Source organism: Dermatophagoides farinae, unplaced genomic scaffold, assembly GCF_024713945.1.
Source record: "Dermatophagoides farinae isolate YC_2012a unplaced genomic scaffold, ASM2471394v1 contig3, whole genome shotgun sequence".
NCBI classification, from domain to species: Eukaryota; Metazoa; Arthropoda; class Arachnida; order Sarcoptiformes; family Pyroglyphidae; genus Dermatophagoides; species Dermatophagoides farinae.
In genome coordinates, this window is record NW_027461518.1 from 78,989 (window position 1) to 105,320 (window position 26,332).

General features: G+C 35.0%; 4 protein-coding genes and 1 pseudogene across 4 annotated transcripts; 2 read left to right on the forward strand and 3 right to left on the reverse strand.

Moving 5' to 3' along the window:
* Positions 1-707: 707 nt before the first annotated feature.
* On the forward strand, positions 708-2,090 carry LOC142597991 (putative E3 ubiquitin-protein ligase HECTD2). The gene has a single exon (XM_075734977.1). The coding sequence runs from the start codon at positions 708-710 to the stop codon at positions 2,088-2,090; it is 1,383 nt and encodes a 460-aa protein (XP_075591092.1).
* A 2,028-nt stretch (positions 2,091-4,118) lies between these two features.
* LOC142597992 (uncharacterized) lies at positions 4,119-5,180 on the forward strand (annotated as a pseudogene).
* A 3,715-nt stretch (positions 5,181-8,895) lies between these two features.
* On the reverse strand, positions 8,896-9,731 carry LOC142597993 (uncharacterized). Its single transcript, XM_075734978.1, has one exon. The coding sequence runs from the start codon at positions 9,676-9,678 to the stop codon at positions 8,896-8,898; it is 783 nt and encodes a 260-aa protein (XP_075591093.1). The 5' UTR covers positions 9,679-9,731.
* A 107-nt stretch (positions 9,732-9,838) lies between these two features.
* LOC142597994 (chaperone protein DnaK 1-like) lies at positions 9,839-10,761 on the reverse strand. The gene is made up of 2 exons (XM_075734979.1): positions 9,924-10,761; positions 9,839-9,843 (listed from the first exon to the last, which is right to left on the reverse strand). The coding sequence occupies exons 1-2, from the start codon at positions 10,759-10,761 to the stop codon at positions 9,839-9,841; spliced, it is 843 nt and encodes a 280-aa protein (XP_075591094.1).
* A 146-nt stretch (positions 10,762-10,907) lies between these two features.
* On the reverse strand, positions 10,908-24,628 carry LOC142597995 (protein transport protein Sec61 subunit alpha-like). Its single transcript, XM_075734980.1, has 3 exons — positions 24,036-24,628; positions 11,633-12,299; positions 10,908-10,916 (listed from the first exon to the last, which is right to left on the reverse strand). Exons 1-3 carry the CDS (start codon positions 24,626-24,628, stop codon positions 10,908-10,910), a joined length of 1,269 nt encoding a protein of 422 aa, XP_075591095.1.
* Between the last annotated feature and the right edge of the window lie 1,704 nt (positions 24,629-26,332).

The window sequence follows — 26,332 nt, forward strand, 5'->3', positions numbered from 1 at the left end:
TTCTGGCAGTTTTAAACAACACGTTAAAACAGATAGACTTTTTAGGGTATCAGTTATTGAAAGAATCAAAATCTGTTTCTACAAGTCAAAGCGAACCTCAGGTTTTCAACTTTACACCTTCAATACTACATCCATATTATTTAAGAATAATATTTTTTTATTTACTGCTGATCCCTCATATCAGCAACACAAACAATATATCTAGCTACATAGTATATCGCTGCGTAGCTTATTTTGATGAACAATATGTCTGTCGTTTGTTTTCTGAGCTTTCTGTACGTGATTTCGAAGCTTTGATCAAGCCTGCAGTGACGGCAGCTAACTGGTTAGCAAAAAATCTGCAACAAAATGTGATTTCTTTTGAGTTAGATCAGGTAGATCAAATGTATGAGTTTTTGTTTAATAATATAAATAATATCTGTGATGTAAACAGTTATTTGCATTTGTTATACAAAGTTAACCAAACAAGAAAAAATTGTACTTTCTTTAAGTTGGACTCAAACTTTAATGAAAACAGCAGCACTTTGAAAGCATTTAGTAAATTAAGAGATATGAAAGGAATGTTTCAAAACGCTTTAGAAGACCGAATCTTCGTTTTGGAAAATTGGAAAGATGACACTTTGTTCAGGTATGCGTGTAACATGCTTGTGCATACAGGAATTGATTTACTTGGTATGATACAGAACTGCGAGCTTCTTACAAACACAATGTTATCAGTTGCTCTAAATATATTTATAAAATATAATATGCGCAATTGCAATCAATTTGTGCCGATTCCTAAGATTTGTGTCCGAAGATCAAACCTCATTGAGGACGCTCTGAACAGTTTTTTAAACGAAAATTGGGATTTAAAAAGTCCCATAGCGTCATTTTTAACACAAAGTCGCTTAGTTGTGGAATTTTTAGGTGAAGTTGGGGTGGATTCTGGAGGATTACGACGTGAATTTTTTAGTTTATTAGTTGACGAACTGTTGAATTGTGAATATGGACTATTCAAGCTTTGTTCTAGAGACACAGCGTACTGGTTAACGGGGTATGAATTAGGATTTGCCATTCAAACTGAGTTAATTGGATTTGTTATCGGTTTAGCTTTATTAAATGGTGACACGTTGAAAGTTCCTTTCCCTAAAGTTTTTTTTAGAAAATTACTGTCATCAAACCGAAACTTATTAAAATCGACTATTTTTAAAAACTATCAATCTAGTAGCGAACAACACATTATGTTTAAACCAGTAACATACACAAATTTTATAGTTCAGAAAGTTATGGAGAAAGATCAGCTCATACTACGTAGCAATTACAACCCAGATTTAACAAAATTTATTTATTTGCGACAAATAGATAAGGTGTACAAAAGCCTCACTCAGCTTCCAGAATACACACCCACTCTGCAAGATCTAGAAGAAATTGAACCAGAAATTGCGGATAGCATATACAAGCTTTACCTCATGTCATGTGATTCAAACATAGCTAACTTAAATTTAACATTTTCCGTCACCAAAGACTGTTTAGGTGAGTTTCAAGAAATTCCGTTAAAGGATAAAAACGGTAATGAATATTCTATGGAGAAACTTGTAACCAATCAAAATGTATTGGAATACATAGAAGCGTTATTGAACTATTATTTGATATACAACATTGAAACCCAATTTGACAACTTTTATCTCGGCTTCCATCGAGCTTGTGCTTGTTCACTTTTTATGCATTTGACTCCAGAACAATTAGCTTTTACACTAAACGGAATCGAAGGTGAAATCGATGTAAACCACTTAGAAAAAGTTACACAATATTTAAACGGATATGATGAACACAGTCAAGTTATCAAGTGGTTTTGGGTTTGTTTTAGAATGCTAAGTTCCTCAGACAAAAAAAAACTATTGATGTTTATCACAGGTTCAGAACGAATTCCATTGGGTGGACCAGAAGCGCTTGAACTTAAAATTACCAACCCTGGTGGTTCGTCCGACCGGCTTCCCTGGGCTCACACCTGCGAGAAAATTTTGTTATTGCCTAATTATCCCAGCTATGAGTTACTCAGTGATAAGTTACGAATAGCAATAGAACATAACAGAGGCTTTGGCCTGTATTAATTAATAATATAAAAATAAAGTAATTAATTGTCAGTAATTTATTTATCGAGCATGTGATAATGCTTCGTAAGTATAGATTGATGTTTGTGAAATTAGAATTAATGTTTACAGCTCAAATTTAACTGCATAAACTATTTTTGCTATGGATCACACCAAATATCTTAAAAGCAAACTGAATAACAGTGAATCTTCGAGTTCTTCTGCAGCAGCAGGCGCAGAAAATGAGTTTCAGGAATTAGTAAAAGAAAAAACCAACAGTATACAAAATCTACTGAATAGTATAGACGCTATTTTGGCTCGTCTCAATGTATTGTTGGGCTCGAATAATTTGTTTAACAGAAACAGAGATGAGATAAACTCCATCATTACTTTAGCTCGAAACCTTTCTGAATCGATCTCCATTCAGTTTAAAGAAGCTGACGATTTAAACGACAAGCAAAAAAACGAACAACTAAAACAATATTTTTCTTCCATTATTCAGATGCTTAAGCAAAAATTTGAATTAAAAACCAAACTCTTTACTCAATTACTTTGCAAATACAAAAAAACCGTTCAAGAATTGGAATCTCGTAGACGCCAGTACGGAAAAAGACAAATTATGTATCAGGAAGATGATGATATCAATGCAAAGGCGCACATGAGTACGACAAATGTCAATTCCATTTTATTCAAGCCACCTAAGCCGAAAACCACACTTAGACAAGCTGGAAGCGACGTACTTGACCATATTCAAAGCACTATTGCAGACGTTTCTAGGCTCTTTAAAAACATGGCAACTCTAGTGTCTCATCAAGAAGAAATGCTCACGCGTATTGATTTAACCCTGGAGGAAGGGTATTCCCAATTCAATCTGGGGCAAAAACATTTGCAAAAATATTACAGAAACTTAAAACGCAAAAGCTGGTTTTTTTTCAAAATATTCCTAATCGTTCTTTTCTTCGCAACGATTTTATTTTTAATGAAGTAACGAAGAAAAGAAATAATTTACATTTAACCAACTACGTTACACACATGGCCATGCTAAAGAAATATTTAAATATTAATTAACCTACTAGTTTCGCATTTTTCCGCCCAAAGTATTTTTTGATTAATAATTTCAATACTTGTGTTTGCAGTTCTGGGTAAAAAATTTTTATTGACACAATTGCCAAAGTATTTGTTTTTATTAGGCACGCATGAATTGTCGGTTGGATTGTAAATAAAGTTCTCAGGACATTGGGAAAAGTTTCTAACACAACTGATCATATTTCCGGTAACATAAGTAAGCAATTCCGACTGCGATTTAAACAGTTTGAGCTTACATGGATACTTGGAATTGCAGATTAGGGAAAATAAAGCTTTTTTTTCTTTCGAAAAATTAGTCACATCAATTGTATCGAAAGGACAAGAATCTTTTTTTTTCACTAATTTACAAATAGTTTTATCCTCACTTGACTTAATTTCTCGCCAGTTTAAAGGGCAGTTTAAGTTGAAATCCGGATAACATTCTTTCAATTCATCTGAATCAACTACGTATTCTGCGTTTAACGCCAGCTTTTCTAATGAACTGCGCTAAAAACTTAAATTAACTTTTTACTTACGTCAGGCATGGAAACAATGCTGTTTGTTACATTTTTAAGCTGATCAAGTTCTGTAAAACGGCATTTTGTACTTTGTAGTAATTGCATTATGTATAAAATAAACATATTATCCCAGATAGACCGGAAAATCTATTTCATTTTTATTAAACGTAAAAAAACCATAGAAAACGCTTGAATTGATCGGCGGAAATGTGTATAATTTGCACTCAATGAATTATTAAATTCAAAGAAAAACCGTTATTAGTTTAAATGAGTAAAGAGATTGGAATAATCTACACCCAATAGGAAAAGTCAAGAGTCCGTGTCAGGAAAACCATTTTTGACACACGTAAACAAAACATTCCAACAACAGAAAACTATTTTTAACATTAAGAAAATCCGGTAACGTTTAAAATAAGCTTCGTATAAGTAGTGTTTGATGGTTTATTGATAAACAATCGTGTCAGATATGGTAAATACAACATCTGGTTTTTCGAAATACAAAATTGGTAAAATTGTAGGCAATGGTTCTTTTGGTACGGTTTCTCAAGCAAAATGTAGTGAAACCGGGGAAACAGTCGCGATTAAACGTGTATTACAAGATCCAAGGTATAAAAATCGAGAACTTGCAATAATGGAACAGCTTTATCATCCCAACATCATTTTACTAAAAGATTTTTATTACACAGAAACCAAAGTTCCTGATTCAAGCTTGATGCAAAGATACCTCTGCTTAGTAATGCCGTACATTCCATATAATTTATATTCCAGTATAAGAGAAGCTTCTAGACACAACAACGGATTTGGCCTAAGTGAGCCTTACATTAAATTGTACTCTTACCAACTTCTTCGTGCGTTGGGTTACATGCATTCGCTAGGAATATGTCACCGTGATTTAAAACCGCAGAATGTTTTGGTTGATCCTGAAACTAACGCAGTACGGCTTTGCGACTTGGGCAGTGCGAAACGGCTACACCCAGGTGAGGTTTCAGTTGCCTACATATGTAGTAGATTTTACCGTGCTCCAGAACTTATGTTAGGATCATGCGACTACACATGCGCTATCGATTTATGGTCAATTGGCTGTGTCATTGCAGAAATGGCGCTAGGAAAACCGTTTTTCGCAGGTTCGACCAGTGTTGAACAATTTGTCAAAATAATTCAAGTCTTAGGGTCTCCCACTAAACAACAAATCGAGAGTATGAATCCAGAATATTCTAACTTTAATTTTCCAGAATACAAAAAAGTGGATCTTCGTCAATTGTTCAAGAAAAATCCGGATTTACCGGACAGTTTCTACGAACTCTTATCTAATCTGTTTAAGTATGATCCCTCAAGCCGCATACATCCTTTCGACGCTTTAGCTTTGCCGTTTTTTGACGAACTGCGCGATGAACACTACCGCTTACCAAATGGAAAAATTCCGCCACCAATTTACAACTTTTCCGAACATGAACTCAACCAAATGTCGCAAGAAACGAAATATAAGGTTATACCAAAATGGTTACTGAAAGCAAAAAATAAGTATTAATCATTTAGTAAGAGCACAGTCGTAAAAACCGAAAAATAATGTTAATTAAGTATTGCGAGCTAGTATAAGTTATAAGTTTTATTGAGTTCCTTTGACTGATAAAATCTATTTATGCAAGCAACCGTTTAACAATGGCAAAATGAAGGTACTAAGCATACTCATACAGCGAACAAGCAGCTGAACACGATTTTTTACTAATTTTTATTTTCAGAGTCAAACAGTTCATTTACTCTGACGGGTGCAGGAAGACCAAATTGCTGGCTTATAGTCTTAAGATCGTATAGCTCAGGTTTCCAGTAGCTCGTAGAATAGTTTACGACGTACGCCTTGTATGCATTGACTGCATTCGAATAAAGCTCTTGTGAACTTTGAATTGCTTTAACAAGTTCTTCATAAGGAACTATAGAAATCTTTATTTTTACATAATTGATGGGCAAAAACACTTGAGAAATATGTTCTATTTCAGATTTATGAATAATAAAAAATAATAGATTGACATTTTTCAAACTACTTATTTTTTCCAAATCACTCTCACTTCTAACGCAATTGAAAACAACACAAGGAACATCATCCTTTAGCTCGATCTCAGAAATCTTATTCAGCGTATTGAACACCACTAGGGACAACACCTTTTCGTGATTTTTCTTGAATAGCAAAGTTAAAAACTTAACTTGAGCATCGTTCCTGACTAATACAAGTGATTTAAAGTTGCTATTGCTTCGATTCAAAATGAAGTTATAAAAATATTCCAACAATTCTTTCCCAGATGAACCAGATGAATAAAAAACCTTCATTGGCAACACATATTTCCCTGGTTTAAAAGAAACCCCAAATAATTTATTATTTATTATTTCTCTGAAAAATCATTTTTAAATTATTTATATTTAATATACCATTTATCAAAGAAAATAGTTTCTGATTATTCATTATAGTATTCAAAAATCTAAAAGTCACTGAGAGTCTCGCCTTGTTTTTAGATTGATGTGTCTGCATTAGTTTAACTGAGTTCAATTACATTTCAACCAGTTATTTATGAGTTGTACAGCATTTAGTGAATCAATTCTAGGACAAAATCTGCGAAGCTTCATAGAGTATTTTTACCAATGTCTGTCTTTGGCTTCGCCAGAGATATTCGATCTATACTCGAAACAAGCGCACCTGATGCATATTGGTAAGTGTTACGGGACCGGAAAGCCGCCTTTTCAATCTTTTTTTAGGTATGTGCAACCAAAACGACGCATATGAAGCGATAGACCAATGTGAGATAATGAAACTGTATAATTTCGTGCTGTTCAAGCGCTATCACCAAGCTCAGTTCACAATCCAGCTGTTTCACTTACTTAATTGTGGAAACATGGGGTTGCTCAAAACTCTTGTAATCCGGGGTCACATGCGTTGTACGAACAACGGAGCGCCTGATTACGAATCCGATTTCGTACACACGTTCACGCTAATCATGCCTGACGGACTTTGGCTAGGCGGCGACTCTAGCTACATGGTCCCCAACCTCAAAGTTGCCAGCATTGCCAGCGAATTCATGAACCTGTTGCAAACCCCCATCAACCTCAAAATTAACTATGTCCACACTTCTGACTCAACTAACCAAAACTTGAGCTACGCCAGTGTCACCAGCGAAACCGTTTCTGAGTCACACAAACCTAAGCTTGCCGAACCAGCTGCATCGCCGCCTGATGAACTTTATCGCGAAGAAGTCGAGACTCGACAACTTCGAGTAGCTCTTGTTGACATCAAAGACGATATGGAAGCACGTAAACTAACGGACCAAACCATCAACGACGAATTAATTCGTAACTTTGGAGACCACGGGTACAAATCTTTTTTGAAGAGCACTGGGACAAACAACTCCAAAAAAAACTTTTTCATTATCAAATTCAACGCCGACGAAAACCGGCTCAATATGATGGTGAAGAACAAGCCCCGGTTTGACATCCAAGGACTTAAGTTTTACTTTTTGACTCGCAATGTGTACAATAACGCTCCCCACCGCAAGCAAACGACCCATAACAGAACTGAGAACAATGCTCAAACTTCGTCTGACTCCAAAATTAACGCCGAGCACGCTTCCAACGGAGCTTCTGGCGAACTTCAAACAACAGGCGCCAAGCAACCAGAAGCTGTTTCCACCTCCAAACAGTACAACAATACCAAATACAAGTCCAAAAAAAACCAAAATGATGATATGAAAGGCAATTTAAACGAAACCAACAACAATAAAACTAACCAGGCTAAACTCAAGAAACAGGAGGAAAAAAAGTTCATAAAATAAAACCACCATTGTTTCAGCAGCAATGTGTAGTCTTTAATTAACATATACACGTTATAAAATAATTTTGGTATCCTAATAAATATTTAGTACACTCGACCGAGACGTGCTGAAGTCAGATCAGCCGGTTCAGACTCTTATTTTTGTAAAGCAACAAAGTCTGCAGCTCTGACTTTTCAGCTTCCAGCTTATAAACCAGTTTCTGAGTCTCGTCCAGTCTGCATGTGTATTCCGCTAAAATTCGCGAGTTCTTTTCGCTCGACTTGTTGAACTCCAGTAGTTCCTGCTCGATCAATTCAAGTTTTTCACACACCTCGTCCAATGCGTTGTTTTTGCACTCTATCGACTTCATCAATTCTTGTTTTGCTTGCTCCAAGTCTGCTAGCTGCCTCTTACACGAGGTGTGCTTAGCTTGTTCTGCCAACTCGTTCATCTGCATTTCCAGCTCTTCGATGCGTTTCTGGTTCACGCAATTGATTCCAGCAATTCGCTCGGTGAAAGCGTCTGCCTGAGTCTTTAGCTGTTTTTCGTAATCGTTCTTTTGATGTGTTAGTTCGTGAGATAGCGATTCACTCTGCAATTCTAACGACTGAAGATATTCGATTTTATTTTGCAGCATAGTCGTTTCACGGAAGTGTTCTTGCTCTAGAGTCATCAACTTATTTGACGCAGCCAACAGCTGTTTTTGTAACATCTCGTTACGAAAAATTAAGTCTGCGTTCTGCTTGTTCAGTAGTTTATTGTCACTCAACAGCTTGTTGTTTTGTTCCGTGCTCATAACTTTAAATTCATCATACTCGCGCTGCAAGCGAACAAAGTCGGAAAATGAAATATTATTTTCTACAAACTTATCCGCTTCTACCAACGCGTAATGATTGATGATTGTTTGCATCTTAGTTTCATATCCATTAATAATACTCATTTTTTGCTCTTCCAATCCTTGAATTTGAGAACGAAACGCTGATAACTCAGGATTGACTTCACGATCTACGGCAATTCCTCGTTGCACATTAGCTCCCTCTTTAGCCTGTTTGGTCGCAAAATTACTATGCGCGTTTTCTGCGTTTGACAAGTTTCCAATGTGAAACTGGTTTACTGCGTAACCTTGCTTTTCATTTTGAAAATCCTGCCAAAAATGAGGCACGTATTGACTGGCATCAGTCAAAAGCTCTTTTGTGGTTTTGGATACTTCTATACCTGAAGCGTCACAAGCCCCGAAATTAGTCTCAATTACGGGACTACTACCATAGACTTTATCTTGATCGATACTGATAATTTCTTCTGCACGACACAACCATTCTTTTAAACTTGAATCGTCAAAATGCATTTAAATTAAAATAACTGATGCTTCATCACGCGTAGTAGGAAAGATTTGTAAACTACAGCCAAAATCGCATATTATCTAATTTTAAATAATTTCTTAATAATAAATCATAATCGACTGATTATTTTAGACACTACTTCGTCTAAAAGTTTGATCATGACCCGGTAATCAGATGGTTTCGAATTAGCGTTCACGGCTTTACCAGACTTGATGCAGTCTTTAAGACGTTCAATGTCCAACTTGCTTAGTTTGTCGCGAACATTCTCAATAAAATTTTCTGCACGTTCGATAGACTGTTCGAGTTTAGATCGTAAATCCATGATCTCGATTTCGTCTAAATCTTCTTGCTTCATCTCTTCTGCCTGTTTTATCATTGAATCTATTTCTTCTTTGGTCAAGCCACTGTTGGCTTCAATCACGATTTCTTGCTTTTTATTGGTCGTCTTGTCTAAGGTTGTAACGTGTAAAAGACCGTCTGCGTCAATTCTGAATTTAACCAGAATTTGAGGCACGCCTTTAGGAGCTTTCGGGATGTCTTGCAAAACTAGCTGGCCGAGATATTTGTTTTTCGACGACATTTCGCGCTCGCCCTGGTAAATCTTAATTAATACTTGTTCTTGATTGTCAACTGCAGTAGAAAAAATGCTCGACTTTTCTGTGGGAATAGTAGTATTTCTGTTTATCAATCGCGTGAAAACACCGCCAACAGTTTCGATTCCGAGAGACAACGGAGCTACATCGAGTAACAATACTTCCTTGTTAGAACCTCCTAAAATGGAGCCTTGAATTGCAGCCCCCAAAGCAACTGCCTCGTCCGGATTCACTGTCGTTATCGGCTTTTTACCAAATATTTTTTCAACTGTTTCTAAGACCGCTGGACACCTAGTCATGCCTCCAACTAAAATAATTTCGTCGATGTCTGACTTTTCTAAGTTGCTGTCTTGCAAACAACGAATACAGGGTTCGACCGTTTTTTCAGTAATATCAGCGACGAGATTCGAAAAGAACTTTCTTGTGATTTCTTTTTTAAAGTCAACCATCTTGTCATTTTTAGTCTTGATGAACGGAATGCAAATTTCAACGCTCGTAACTTTAGATAGCTGTTTTTTCGCGGTTTCACAAGCTTCGCGAATACGTAGTAATAATGTTGCGTCTTTTTCAATGTCGACTTTCAACTCTTTTTTTATCTCATCTTCGATATATGATTGTAAACGTCGATCGAAGTCTTCACCTCCTAGACTGCTGTCCCCATTTGTAGCCTTTACTTCGATCACAGAACCGTTAATTTCTAATATGGAAATATCGAACGTCCCGCCTCCCAAATCAAATACAGCTACGCGAAGTTGCTTATTATCGTTTTTCAACGAATTTATGCCGTAAGCAAGCGCAGCCGACGTAGGTTCGTTTATAAGACGCATAACATTTAGCCCAGCTATTTTTCCTGCGTCTTTCGTTGCCTGGCGTTGAGATTCATTGAAGTAAGCCGGCACGGTAATTACGGCGTCTTTAACCTCTTTTCCTAGATATCGCTCGCTGATACCCTTCATTTCTTTCAGAATTTCAGCGGCAACCTGGCACGGACTGACTTTCTTTCCGTCTATTTCAATCCAAGCGTCACCGTTAGGGCCTGGAACCACTTTGTAAGGTAACGATTTAGCTTTTTCGGCCATTTCATTGTATTTACGCCCAATAAATCGTTTTGTAGCAAACAACGTGTTGTTTGCATTTATTAAGCCTTGATTCTTTGCAGAATGCCCTCTAACAACATCATTTCCAGAGATAGAAATCATACTTGGCACGGTAGCGTGTCCTTCATCGTCTTTAATCACTTTTGATTCGCCATTTTCAAACACAGCTACACAGCTATTCGTCGTGCCCAAATCGATCCCTATAATGGGGGGCTCTTTGACTCTATTTACAGTTGTTGTTGTTTCGTTATTTTTACTATTTTTTTTAGTAAAAACACTAAGCATGTTGGAATATTAATATTGATGGTTCGACGAATTAAATTAAAAAATACCAAATTTTCTTTGTTATCATTAATTTGCGATATTTATAAAATGTATTAGGTAACACCTTGATAGTTAAACTACACACTGAAATTTAGGCATCAGCAGTTTTATATTCTCTATATATTTGTTCATAAAATTGGTATATTGTAGTAACGGTAACGAGCAAACCCGTTCCACCTCCAATGACGCCGAAGAAGTCGGCCATTATTGTAAGCACAGCGAGTAAAACACCGCTGAGAACGGCCGCAGTGGGAATTATCGACTGGAACACGTTGTAAATGGACGTTTCTCTTTGGCCTCGAATGGTGAAGCCTGCATCTCGAATTTGCTTAGTTACTTCACGAGGGCCGGTGTTGCTAATATCAAGGTACAGTTTGGAAATAAAAGCACAGTTAATTATAACAAACAAAACATAAATGACTGTGTGAAACGGTTGGGTAACGTAATCCTTGGCACTCATTGGCGCATGGATGTAATAAGACAGTCCACCAATGGGTTTTTTTCTGCCGTTTGGAAGTTCCTGCCACTGACCTAGCAAATTGACAAACGGGTTGCTTCGCATTTGTCGGTAGAGTACATGCGATAAATAAAACAAGTGAGAAGTCAAAGTGGTTTGGATCAACATGGGCGAGCTATGCGTGTAAAAGAGTTTAACGGGGAAAACTCCGACTTGTCCACCATTCGTTCTGTGTTTGATAGGAATGTCGACTCTAAAACACTGCAAATAGATAATGACTCCAAGCATAGTTAAGGTAGCTAGCACGTTCGTTATATTGATGGCCGATTCTCGGTAAAATGCTTCTTTTAGCGCAATCAGTTTGTTTTTTCTAACGATCAAAAAGTGCATCAGCGCTACGAAAGCCCCTTCAAATTCCGTACCGTTCTTGGTGTGCAGAGTTGTCGGCGAAAACATACTCCAAACCAATTTTTCACAAATCGATGTAGTAATAAACATTGAGACTCCGCCACCAAAGCCGTAGCCCTTCGTAAGCAAGTCGTCCATTAACATTACAATGACGCCGGAAGTTAACAACTGAGTAATGATGATTACAGACACAAATAAGGAGATTTTTCCGAAAGCACCTGACAGCACGTAGGCAATAGACGTACCAAAACAAATAACCAGGCTTAACCATTTTTGCGCGTCATTGTACAACTCTCTGTCTTCGCTGAGCGACATGTCACACGCAATCGCTTTGAGTCCAACCAGGAAATGCATTATCATCGATGCAGTCATTATTGGCGAAATACCCAGCTCCATCAGAGAGCCTTTGTTACTCGCAAGCATTACTCTCGCCCAGTAAAACGGATCTGCCGAACTGTTCATCGTCACACCGAATATCGGGATTTGCGAGCATACTAAGAAAATAAACAAACAAACTAGAGTCCAAAAAACCTTTTCATTTCCTGACACCGGTCTTTTTGGCGTTCTAATTGAAGGCAAGATGCCACTCAGCGGTTTTATTATATCTAAAACTCGAACTACAATAAAGTTTAATCTTTCCGGAAAAAGCTGGGTATTCAATGTTTACCTACGTTGAATATAAGCCAGTACTTACATTTGCCCATTTTAATCAATTGTCACGCAACCTTTTCTTCGTTAAAATTTATAAATATATAAATTAATGAAGATCTTCAATTTACTTATACAAAATTAACAAAAATCTAATAAATTAATATAATAATGCTTATTCACCAATTAATAGCTTCGATATAAAAGAAACAAAATGTTTTTTTCAATGCGCAAACCTGTTTGCTCTTTAATATATAGGACCCGTTTTATTAACTAATAAAATAAACTTTAGAAAAATTAAAATATGAATGTTGAAGATGTATCTTCGCTCCAAAGAAGTAACGAAAACTCCGATTGCACAATTTCACGGCCTCAAAAGCTTAGCTGTTCGTACAATAGTGACTATAGCTCTCCAAGAAGCTCTGGCAGCATAATTCAGCGCATAAACACAAGAAATGCTTTAATAGTAAAGTTAACCAATCAAATCTTGGAGTCCTACATCGTTTTTTTTTCCGAGCAACTGATAATAGGCAGAATCTATTCAGTGTATTCCAGTTGGGACACTTCAAACAACTCACTGTTGAACAATCTGGCGACGAAAAGCTCATCGTTCGAAAGACCTGACCCCGATGTAAATGATTTTTACACGAATGAAGCTTCAAGGTTGACCAGCATGATGAATTTCGTCAATGAAAAAACACCAAAACAGTTTAGTACGAACGACAGCATAAGACTCATAGACAAAATAAACACAGACTGGCTAGTAGTGAAAAAAACTTCGGACTACAGCGACCTAAAGCGTAACGAGCTGTATTTCGTTCCTACAGTAATTTTAATAAATAACCGGGTCTTGGGCGACATAATTTCTTCACTAAGCGACTTGTTCTACAACATGTACATTTAGTTTCGTCGCTCGTATTCAGTTCGCAACTGCAGCTCGTACATTTTGTACAAAGGCTCGCTCAATAATTCAGTTAACTCAGCGTTATTCAAAACTTGCTTCAACTCATAATTTTTGGCAAGTTCGTTTTTATAGATTTCAATGGACTCGGCTAGCTTCTCAGCTAAGCTCCTTTCCTCACCCATGAGGGTAGTTGAACACAAACAATTATGTTAAAGGGACAGTAAATGGAAAGTTGATTTACGCAAACCAAAAGTTGATGAAATGTAACTTTCTAATAAATATTAATAAAAATCTATTGGGTTATTATTAAATAATAATTGAACAATATATTTTTTATTTACTGGATCATACTTAGACAAAAGTTCCTCGGGAGCTCGCGAGATCGAAGCCGCTGGAATCATAATTCCAATGTTGGAATAAGGCGGACAACTAATAACTAGAAAACAAACTTTAGGATTTTCAGGCACAACCGTTTGTTCAAATGAATTCAGTATGCGAAACTTTGGTGGAAAGTCTTCGAGTGACGTTGGCACGTCGACTACCACTTTCAAGCCAAATCGATCCGTGCTATACTCTCTTACTTTAATGATTTCAAATTTTGGAATAGTGTTCAATTTTTTAGTGACCGCCTTTGTGACTTTGCTCTTGGCGTTTTGTTTGTTTGCGATATGGTCTACATACTTTATTTCTTTTATAGCACGAACTCTCAAATTGTTCTGGTGTTTTTTACACTGCGTGTGGGTCAAATAACTGGCCTCGTTTGGATGCAACGTTAAACACAACTTGCATTCAAATTTTCCGACGTGGTTTTTTTTAATATACGGATCGTTGGCCAAGTTTATTGTTTCCAACGCCAAGCGTTTTAAGCGTTCTTGCCGTAAAGCCTCTAGTTGCTGCGGCGTCGCAATAGCTCCCGAACCGGTTTTGTGGCCAACCCTAGTACTATAATCCATTTACTATACACATTTGTTTATTTATACAATTAGCCCAAATAAAAAAATAAACTTTATTTTTATTAATGGGTAAGAAAGCAGAAAGACGAGATGTGATAATATCTAATAACGCAAAACACCTTCTTTCTGTCGCTCATTTCATTTCGAAATACAGCGCTGAGAACTGCTTGGACGCTTCTTTAATATCGCATTGCCGCGAACTAGCAAAAAGCGCTGTTTACACCATCAGTAAAGAACAGAAAGCCTTCTTTTGCAAAAAATGCAGTACATCTTTTTTCAATGTGGACAGCATCGATAATTCTGACTTTTGCAAATTGGAAAGGGACAAAGTCACGCTAACATGTCCGCGATGCCAATTTTATCGGACCTTTAAAAAAGACCAGTTCATAAGGTACTTGACTGTCTTTCACTCTGCACATCGCGCTGCTGAACCCACTAATCAACCGAAATAGTTTCAATATCATCCAGCTCCGCAGTTCGTTTATTGTTCTTTTTAAATTTCTTAGTTTTAGTTTCGTCAAATTTATCTTCCAGTAACTCCTGCACGATTTCTTCCGGCTTTCGCTTGTCTTTGTCCACCGAAGTAGCTTGAACGTAGACAAACTCTTCGTCTGGCTTGAACTTCAACGAACTAACAATGTAGTTTGCAAATATTTCGGGCTCTCGTTCTTTAATCATATCTCGCACGATTAATTTCCAATTTTTCGGAGGACGTTGTTGACATTTAGTCTTTCGCAGCGAGTGTTCGTGTATGACTTTTTTCTGACAAGCTGTGCAATAACACATCTCACATTCGACACAGGTGTAAAATGCTTTACCTTCTTCGATCGCGGTATAGCAATTATCACACAAGAACCACTCTTGATCGTCCGCAAAGTCGCTGTCACTAGACACGTTGTCGTCAATGGAATTCAGCAGCTTATTTATATCAGCTATTTTTCTTTTCACTTTTTTTTTGTTGAGCTCCACATTGGCTTCTAGCTCGAGCTTCTTCTTGCGTCTGCGTCGCATACGCTTTGTCTCTTTGAAAATCTTGTCGAATCCAAAACCTTCAGTTCGCGCGTGTTTTTCGACGTGAGTTCCCCCGTGGTTGAAATCATCCTCGGCATCTTCCGCTGCTTGAACCATTTTCTCGTCAACTTCATCGTTGATAACGACTGAGTAGTTTTCTTTTTTCAAGTCTCCACTTGAATCTATAAGATTTATGTTTTCAACGGCGTCTTTTGTTTTCCACAGTGCCTTGCCGAAATAATCGAGCAACCACTTGTCTTCATTTTCGTTTGATACTGGTAAGTTTTGCCAGGCATTAGATTTGGTATCGGCTTTTTCTTCTGTTGTCGTTTTTTTGAAAGAAGTTAAAGCCAAAACGTGCTTGTCTTCGTCGTCCGACGTGATCTCGTCCAGAGCTTCAATTTCTTCCTGGAGTGACTTTTTAAGCTTACCAATATTTTTATCTTTATTTAGATTTGTCCTCGCCTCGTCCTCGCTTTCATTAACCTTATCTTCTTCTAGACTAAAATTTTTCACGTTTTCAATCATACAGTCACGAATCGAAACAAAATTGTCTTTCTGTTCTTCTGCTGAATTTAGTTTCTGCAATTTTTCTTGGCTCTTTTTCGAAATCTGCGACATCAGTTCAGAGACCTTTTCCAATCTGTTTTTTTTTATTAAGCTAATGGCTTCAACTAACAGAGTGTCGTCTTCCTCGTCCAGCAAGTCTCCCTCATCCGAAAAACCTGAACTATCTGTGGAATCAGCGTTCGGGTATTCATCTTCTGGCCTCATTTGCGATATTTATATTTTTTAAACTAGTTTGACGAGTCTGCTCTAAAATATTTTACCACAAAACTCTTATATTCCACATTTTAATAAAATTGCATAATTTTTCATACATTAAACAACTTAGTTAAATTTAGTGTGCTCAGTCTACCTACTAACTATTCTGCAAATATACATTTTCTATTTTTTTGTGTATTTATCTTTTTCACAAACACATATAGAAAATCACAATAATACATATGTGCAATCAATGAATTGTCAAAATGCAACCACAGCGTATTATAATATTAATAACATTAAAAACTGATAGTAACGCTTAACTGGTATTTAATATCGATCCTTCACAATAAACCCAAGGACCGCGATTAGTAACAAATTTGTAAATTGTTAGTGAAAATCAATTGAGCCTTGCAATTCAACCGGAGAAATGTCATATTGCCCATCCTAACTGGATCAGCATTTAAGTCTGAATTATCGTGAACTGTACCGTTATACAACCGGGTAGGTGGAGTAAAAAACTCCATAGAGCAAGCCACAACCAGAGTGTGTTTAGTTCTTTGTTATTTTTGGCAATCAAATCTTTATTGAAAGAATACACTAAGTACACTCTTTTCTTGATAATAGACAACATAACCCGATCCCAGTCCAATGTTCAGACGATATTTAGACCGAAATTTTGTTTTAGCTTTTCGTTCAAAGTTATCAGATAAACTCGAGCTCCATGTCGCGTTTGGCATTGTTATTTTCTTCGTTTTGAACGATTTCCGCGAACGGAGAAACCGTGATCACCTCGTAAACTTTTTTTTGTTCGGCGTTACATTTGAAAAATTCACATTCTTCAATGTAACGAGCAAAGTGGTTTCTCGTTTGAACTGTGTTTACCAACTTGTTTATAGACACATATTCCTGATTTGGGGCTAACGATACCAAATAATACATTTTAGAATTTTCGTCGATAGTTATCAGGCTCACATTTGTGTCACGAAGTGCCTGAATCATATTTTCGTTGTTGACGACTATGCCGAAAAAACTCAGTAAATCACAGGTTAAGATTATTTCTTGCTTGTTTTCTATTGAAGCTATAAATTTCAAAATAGGAATATCAGTGTGATCAGGTTGAAATTGGTATGTTTTGAAAAACACTACAAGATCAACAACGCTTCCATTTGGAAAAACAATACACGACGTAAAATTGTATTTGCATTTACAAAGTTCATTCAGCCCCGAAGCACATTCATTCATCTCACATTGCTTTCATCTTATCAATTTTTAGCAGCGCCTAGATTGTCAAATTATAATTACTAATACAAAAATATACAATTATTTTGCGAATAAATTAAATTTTTTTCGAATTTATTTATATATAATATATTATGATTGTTTTTGTTTAGCGATAATTTCACGTATCGTTACCACTATTACTTGAGCCAACGTCTGCAAACTATACATCTCTTTTTTTATTTTAGCGGAATCCATATTAATTAGTTTTTCGTCCTCATGGCTTTTTTTTGCTTCAGAGTAATCAATCTTTCTTACATTGGAATTCAGCAAAGCATTTTGTATATCTTCCATGTTTGAAAAAACTGTGTTTTCAGCAGATATGCTGTCTTTTTCTGTGCTAACTTGGTTTTTAAGCTTTGCATTTTCAGTAACAATGTCGGAAGTCTTCACCTCGTTTTGAGAACTTTGAACGGTACATAAAACATTGACTATAAGACAACTAGATATAATCAAAAATTAGCATTAAATTTTAACGTACAATTTTTGCAAGCATGTTTAGCGAATTTGGTTTTTTGACTTATATTGTTGCCCGTTTAATTTGTGATCAATTAAGAGATGTAAAATTTTAAAGAAAATATTCTATGAGTTATTATTAAATATTTAATTATTATTTTAAGAATTATTTTGGTCTGAATTCTTTTTTTGCTCCAGCAAATACGATTGTACTAATTTTGAAAAAACAAATTTACTCTCGAAATTGTCTAAAATATAAAATATATATTATACATACCTTTGTTCTCAACATCATGTGAATCATCTATCGATTCCTCATTTATTGTTTTACTTGATGTTGTAGTGTTCATGAAAATGTCGTTCAATTTGAGCCACCTAACTAAGCATGTGCACCTCGTCAAGAAAGTTTGTCAAAAGAAGATATCTAATTAATCAATACAAAAGATAAACATTTTCTCGAATTTCTGGGCTAGTTTAAAAAGTAAACGCTGGTATTGGGAAAAACGAAAATAGCATACTGAAATTTGGTTAGAGTTGCATGCAAGTTTATGGCTAACCAGTATTATCCTCCTGTCGTCAACGACGATCGTTATTACTATATTGAAAATAACAACGGCGGGCTCGATGAGTGCAACAATCTGCCGTACATGATAGAACAATCTGTGGCTGTATCTTGTATGGTTTGCGATGTAGTTGTGCGAAGCACTGCCGTTATTGCGAAAAATGTATTCCATTTTTTGACTGACAAAGACTCAATTACAAAACCGATTTATGAAAACATCGGTAACTGGACGCTTTTACAGTTTCAAAAGCTGTCAAACAAATTATTCAACCAGAATGCTGACCAGCTCTTGAATGAAAATTTCAACAACCATTTCGAGGAAAGATATCTCGACGAGCCCGCTTTGTACCAAATTTATTCTTTAAATTCTGTCGTAAGTCATGAAGAATTCAATGATCAGTATTCAAAACTCGATATACCTATGAATTCCAATTGCGATCCTTACGAAGGGACAAATGGCCAGGTTTTAAGCACAAACCCGTTGTTAGAAGAACCTATTGAATTATCGAAAGATAAATTTGCTTCTCTAAACGATAAAGCAAACGAAGCTTCAATAAAAATTGCAGAAAAAAAATGTACTGAAGAAACATATGTTACTTCTGTGCAGGAAGACAGCGATCAGCTTACTAAAACAAAAACAATCGAAACTACTGTTGAAACTAAAAAAGAAGAAAATGACGTAGAAAAAAAGCAACGAACATCCACGGTTGAAGTGAATAAAGAATTTGTCAATAAAGCTATTCCAGCGGAACCGTTTAATCCGGCTCAACATGACAATAACGTTTCAGCCCGCAAAAGCTGTTTCGGAGCTCGTAGAATTCCTATGAGAAAAAATCTAAAAACTTCTGACCAGTTAAAATCCGGTGTGTAAATTCGACATTACACTTTTTAATTTTGATTTAGCAACACTTTTAAAATTTTTTTTATCACTCTCGTTTTTACAATGCCATCTAATGCCGTACGCAGAAATTAAAAATTCTTGCGTTTCTTCTGTTAATTCATCTAAATAAAACGCTTCTGTGTTGTTAATCTAAAAATGATTGTTAAGACTACTTACCGCTAAAAAACTATTAGGTTTGCATAAAATTCGATTATCTATGAAATGATCTTCCCAACCAATTGGACAACGCGTACGATCATCTACACAATCGTTTTTAATAGGCCACAGTATCCCGCATGAACTACTTAAGCGCATCTTGTCTAGGTAGCTTAAGTTAGCGGGTCTGAAATTGTGTTTAAGAAATAAAACTTACATCTCGTTTAACTGACAAACATTTGAAATTTTCAATTCGTTCATACATGTATCATTTTTTTTGACAAAACCTTCTGGACAAGAAGAACTGAAGCGTTGCCGTTTTCCAAGCAAACAAGGGTAGACTACGGCACATTGGTCTTCATAAGAAACTTTATCTTCTAAAACTTTTCTTAACTTGTGTATAGTAAATGCTTTATTTATTTCATCAATAGAGAGTTCTGATTGACAAGGTCCTGAATATGTTTTTGAAATACAAATGGACTCTTCCCTATCCAAGATCAATTCAGTGAACCCAATGGGGCATTTATTCAGGTAGTTTTGTATACAATAGGGATTTTTATTTATACAGGGAAATTGCACTTCGTATTTGTTTGCGGCATTTATTTTTGCTTGAGTCGTTTCCAGTTTTAAACTAAAAGGTCCTGGCAAACTTGGCATAACTTTACGACAAAGTGTGTAATTGTTATCGTAGATGTAGCCTATTGGGCAGTCTGCAGTTACGTAGTTACGACTGCAGTCAGTTACAGGCCACTTTAGCTTGCATTTCTGCATTATTTCTCGTTTTTCGTAAATATCCATAGTGGCTGAAAATAAGTTACACGCACTGCCATAATCTGTTACATGAGTTTTGTAACAATAATTACCCATGCGTTCCGTACCAATTGGACAGGCAAAATCAAACAAATAATATTGTTTGTTGTTTGAGTACGGCTTGTACATTTCACTCAGTTTGCCGAGATGATTTTTATATCTTTTAAAATTATCTCTCTGTTTTATAAACTTTACCGACGAATTTAAAATTGATTGAAACTTATTTTTAGCTTTTTGTGTTTTTGACAATTTTTTTATCGCAGACAATTCTCTCGTCTTTAGAGTTTGAGAGTTAAAAAAACCAAAACGCCTACTTTTTAGTTTTGGCGTGTAATTACATACGGCTATAAGTGTCAAAGTCAAATCCTCTAACTTGAAACTCGAAGGACATTTCTTATTCGGTTTATATTTGAGCTTCTTGATTTTGCTTGAAATTTCACATGTTTTAAGCTTTTTATTGTAACGAAATCCCATAGGACAACTTAGAAAATCAATTGACTTACCTGATTTGATTAGATCATGTTGTACTAGAATCCATTCTTCTATTTCTGCCGCGGAAATATGCTCGTTTATGTGTCGTAAAAAATAGTCCGTTGTAGAAATATAACCGTTAAATTTAGAAATTTTTCTATTGTTCCAGAGCCTTGCATTATAAGTTTTCATGAAATCATTTTCATCTTGAGCTGCTATTTTGGGGTCAAAAAAATAATTTAAACTGTACAAATCTTTCGTTTCAACTTGAACTGAATCGACGTCATTATTCGAACTCAAGTATGGATTGAAGCAACCATTATTCCTTTCATTGATTTCTTTCATTGCTAAGGATACTAGTGAATTGTATTTTGGAACTTCTTCTTCACAAATCAAACCACATATGTTGTTTTCACAAACATATTCATTCACGCCAAAAGTGGGAAATTCAACAAAGCAGTTCTCCTGCATAAACATAATATCATTAAAATCTTTCATAAACACTCGAGATGCACATGTATCATTTTTGTTAGCTATGCATTGATCTCCTGCAATTTTCCAAGAAATTGGACATCGAGCAGCGATGCTTATAAATTTTGTGCTAGCTTTTGTGTGATTATTCGCTAGAGAATCGATGAAGCTCGACATAGGATTTGCTTTTTTTTGCGTGAACCCATTGACACACTCGTCATTTAGCAAGGCTTCTTTTCTACTACACGGAGCCCATATAGAAGGTGATATAACGTCATTTATGCTCTCTACTGGCAGATTTAAGTCTTTAATGGCTTTATCTAGTGCAACGTAAAATTGAGAATCAAAATTAGCAGTTCGTGTTCTTACTATTTCCTGAGCTACATAATTATAAATCCACGATTTCATCCCTACTAAAATAGATCATTCTTTTTTATTGTTTTTTAGAAATATTTCCGAAATTTATTTTATAGCGTTGCAATGCAAATATTTGCAACCAACAACGCAATTTTACAATATTTTTGGCGAACGTTTCTGTTTTTAGACATTCTCGGTGTACGTAAAAAAAATCTCTTCATTGTAGGTTGCCATATATATATCATCTAGAAAACTAGAATGTGACCGACCTTTATCCGCATGGTTGCTATCGACTCTTGTACTCAGCACACCTACCACTTTTGTGTTAGCGTACTTTAAAAATTCGAAAGTCATTTTGTTAGTTGAGTTTTTACTTTTAATAGCGACTTTTATAGTGAGTTAGTTTGTGAAATTATCTTTTAGTTGACGATCATAGGCACGTTTTGGACAAACACGTGTATATTTTGTCAGAGTACTGCTCCGTTACTATGGTACGTTTTTAAGTTAATAAATATTTAGGTGGACATGTTTTATCGTCACCACTACGACGTGGACAATTATAATAAATTGCTTATGCGTAATTATTATTGTTGCCGCATTATCAACAATATAAGTAAGAGCAAAACATTACATTTTATAAAGTTACCGATTTATAAGTATTGTGACGAAATCACTCTTTGGATTTAAATATGTCTTTTAAAATGAATTTAAAGATTTATTTTAAAATTTGATTAATGCAAAATACCATCAATGAAAATAACAATCAATTCGTTAATTTAATTGAAAAATTATCATGTAAGGTAGGGCTTTGACTTTTATTGCTTATATATTGTAGAAAAAGATTTCTTCATTGAAACCAATTTTAAGAAATATTGCTACACTATTTGGTTCTCATATAAAGGTAGCTAACTGTATTAGATTTTTAGCTGTTTTAAACAAGTGCGAACGTAATATTGGAGATTGGAACAAACAGTTTTTTTATTCAGATTTAGAGCCTATTAAAAATGTTTTAATATCGATAGTTTCAACAACTATTTCGAACTTAAATGAAGTTTTTTTGTCTTTGATAATTTCAGAAACTTTACAAATTTTTGAAAATCAACATAACATTTTGGATGATGAAGAAAAATCTTTTTTGAAGTTACATATACGTGATTTGGAGGCGGAATTAAAACATCATCTTGAAAAAAATTTTGAAAAAATTATTTTAAACGGCGGGCTTTCATTTTCATTAAATCCACTATTTGACGTTGAAGCTTTTTCTTACCTAATTAAGTTTTATTTTAATTTTGAAAAGTTATTTGGCAAGTTATCTTTTTTGCTTCAGTTAAAAGATAAATTCAACTTAGATGAGCGTTCAGTTCAACTGCTAAAAGATACAATTGATCTATTTTCAAAGTTTTATCATGACAATCTTTCATCTGATAACGACGTTACTACATTAATGGATTTTTACAGCAAATCTTATAAGGCGTGTTCTGTATTGCTATACTACGTTTGCGATATAGAGGAATTCAATTGGTATAGTGACTATAGTTTTGACGACATTTTAATTGTATTGTTTGATTTATATGACTTGAACGAAACAGATTTTAAATTTGCGACTGAAAAAAAACCTATTCTATTAGTGAATGTAATACGTACTTATTTAAAAAATCACATTATGAAACGGAAATACTTATTATCTTGCAGAGTAGTTAATGAACTAGCCGATTTGAGTGTATATAGTAACTATCAAGTCTGTTTTATCTATTTGGCAGAACTAATATTCAATAATTATTTAAACGCAACAGATCGAGTAAAAAAAGCTTTTACAAGTTTTGCTAATAATTTTATTGATTTCAGATGGGAATATTCTAATTTTCTTCGTGACGAAAAAAACTTAATGTTTAAACAGTTTCTGGAGTTACAAGAAAAATTCAACAGCAGACTAGACTTTTTTGTTAACAACGGAGAGTTATCCTCGAAACTTTTACTTGATCAAATCAAAAAAATAGATTCTTACTTGGTTAGTGACGAACCTTGCAAAGCAAATTGTTTGACCAGTGATTACTTTTTCATTTCTATTGATAATAACAAATGCATCTGCTGCTCCGATAGGTTAACAAAATGTGATAAAAAAGAAAAAGAATTGGGTTTGCTAATGCATAACCTCGACAATTTAATTTTGTATACTGGATCTGTGCATAACACGAACTCGTTAAAAGCCAATGACAAATATTTAATGGCTTGCAGAGAACTATTGCTTGATGAAACTTGTGGCGTATTGCAATATCTCTTATCTAAGACACCAATTCACACGCAAGCACAGAAATTAGCCGACGATAGTATTGATTTGCTGAACTTGTTAAATATATTGAAAATGGTCGACTCGGAAAATAACGAAAATTTTTTTATGTCTAGAAAATGCATTCATCTTATTAATCCAACAGAACATGGCATAGAAAAAAGTTCGTTCAAAGCAGCTCAAAACATTTTTTGTGACTTGATAAGCAAGCTGAGTGAAACCAATAGCTATGGTTTCATGCATTTACACTGTCTAAGAAAATTTTTAAAAAATTATTCTGAAGATTTCTAATTTTGCTGCTTAATGCTGCACAGTTGGCAGAGTAAAGAACTAAAAAATATATCGTTTCTCAACTTACTCAAATTGCAAATCTGAAATGCCTGTTTCATTGGCGATAATTGATTCTGTTATCATACCATGATAAATCATTTTCATGGAGTTGCTCATATCATCTGTTTCGATAATTTTTAGCAAAGAGGCTAATATTTCTTGATTCGAATACCCTTCATCAAGTATTTTGCCGGTGGCTGTGTTTGCTTGTTTAAATTTTCCTTCTTGTATATGCAAGAATAACTCTTTAATTAAAGGTAATGGCAGAATATCACAGATATTATATACATTTTCAATTTCGAGCTTGTCGTACAGCGAAGCTGCCATTTGAACATATCCTATAGCTTTTCGACAATCTCCTTCACAAGAATCGACAAGCAGAGCAAGTGCATCTTCGCTGTAATTATAGTTTTGTGCATCACAAATTTTTTTAAGCCGGTTTAATATTGCATCATTTTTAATTTTACTAAACCTTAAAATAATGCTTCGACTTTGCAAAGGTTCAATTATTTTTTCACTAGAATTACAGATCATGAAATATCTAGTTGTGTCTGCGTATATTTCGTATATTCTACGTAAAGATTGTTGTGCAGTCGTCGTCATAGCTTCTACTTCATCCATTATTACTATTTTGTATTTTCTTTCTGGCAATACTATTTTTTCCTGTGAAAAAATTTTAATTTTTTCTCTGACCGTTTCTATCCCTCGTTCACTAGCTGCATTAAGTTCGAGAACGCCATCTGCATAGTACTCTCCTAACAATTGTCTCGCAAAACACTTTGCAGCAGAAGTTTTTCCTACACCTGGCGGCCCGCAAATTAATAAATTAAATATTATATTCGTCTCAAGCATATCTTTCAACTTATTAATTTGATCCTCGTTCCCAACAAGGTCGTCAAGGGTTTTTGGCCGGTATTTTTCGATCCAAATTGAGTCTTTGCTTGTATTAACTACACCATAAGCAGACATTTATTCAAGGAAATATGTACAATAAAAAATATATGTTCGTATTTTTATAATTTATAATATTTGTAGTTTGAAACTCTCAAATAGTAGATTAAGAATCTATATTGTTTGTTAATAACTAATGACAGAAGACAAACAATTATATTTTAGTTCTTATAAAAAAGTTTCTGATTACTCCATACGCAGTTTGATTGTTTTATCAACAGACCGAGAAAGTTACGAATTTTTTTTGTGTGGGTCAGAAAAATTAACGGGAATTTATCGCTTATCGACTGGTTTGCTTGAACCTTTAAACTATTTTGGAACTTGTTTTAGCGTTTTATCTAACGAAGATTTTTTATTTGTTGGTACATCAAATGCTTATCTACTAATTATTGATAAATCAAATTTTCAAATAATTAACGAAACGTATATAACAGATGCAGTAATAGGTTCAATTTCGTTTGATCTTACAGATCTAGATAAAAAAACGCTTTTGTTAGGCGCGTGGGATGGAACAGTTTACAAATTTTGTTGTGAGACCAATAAAGTCATAGATGTTTTTAAGCACGATGAACTAAGATACGCTGTGACGATTTTGAGTTTACTGGACTGTAACCTGTACGGTAGCCAAAAAGGGTCTATTGTATGTGAAAAGCCGAATCGAGAAATATCTGTTGTGAAAAATGTAAATGACGATATTATTAGGTCGATAAAACATCTAGCTGACACGCCTATTGTGTGTACTTGTTCAAACGATGGATTTTTTAGCTTTGTTAATTATGAGACTGAAGAATCGCTTGGCAGAATTTTTGGTTCAAAATATTTTATTTACGCTTTCCACATTAGAAAATGTTCTACAAATCAATTACAATACGAAATAATTTACTCTACTGAGTATGAAATAATGCATTTAAAAATCGAGGTGACTAAGGACTTGAAGATTGTTATTTGCGTTGACGATCCTAAAACAATACTAGAGGCTCCTGGAACAACCTGGTCAATAGTACCGTTATTTGATAATGGCGATCACTATAAGCTAGCCTGTGGTAACGAGAAAGGTTTAATATTTACTTTGTCAAACAATGTAATTGATGCACTACCGGACTCAGAGGTAAAAGCATTCGTTTCGAAGTATAAAAAAAACCGAATAAAAATTTCAAGAAACTTGTTGCCGTTATTTAACGACCGTGATAAGAAAGTTGGAAGCCAAATAAATAAAATGATGATGTTTAATGATTTTGAAAACGAAGTGATTAAAATCTGCAGTTGGAATGGCACAGGCTGGGATATTGTTGGTGATATGGATGAATCAGACGGGTGTGTTATGGATAAAAATCAAGAGTTTTATGAAGGGGATGATGTATTTGAACAAGGAAC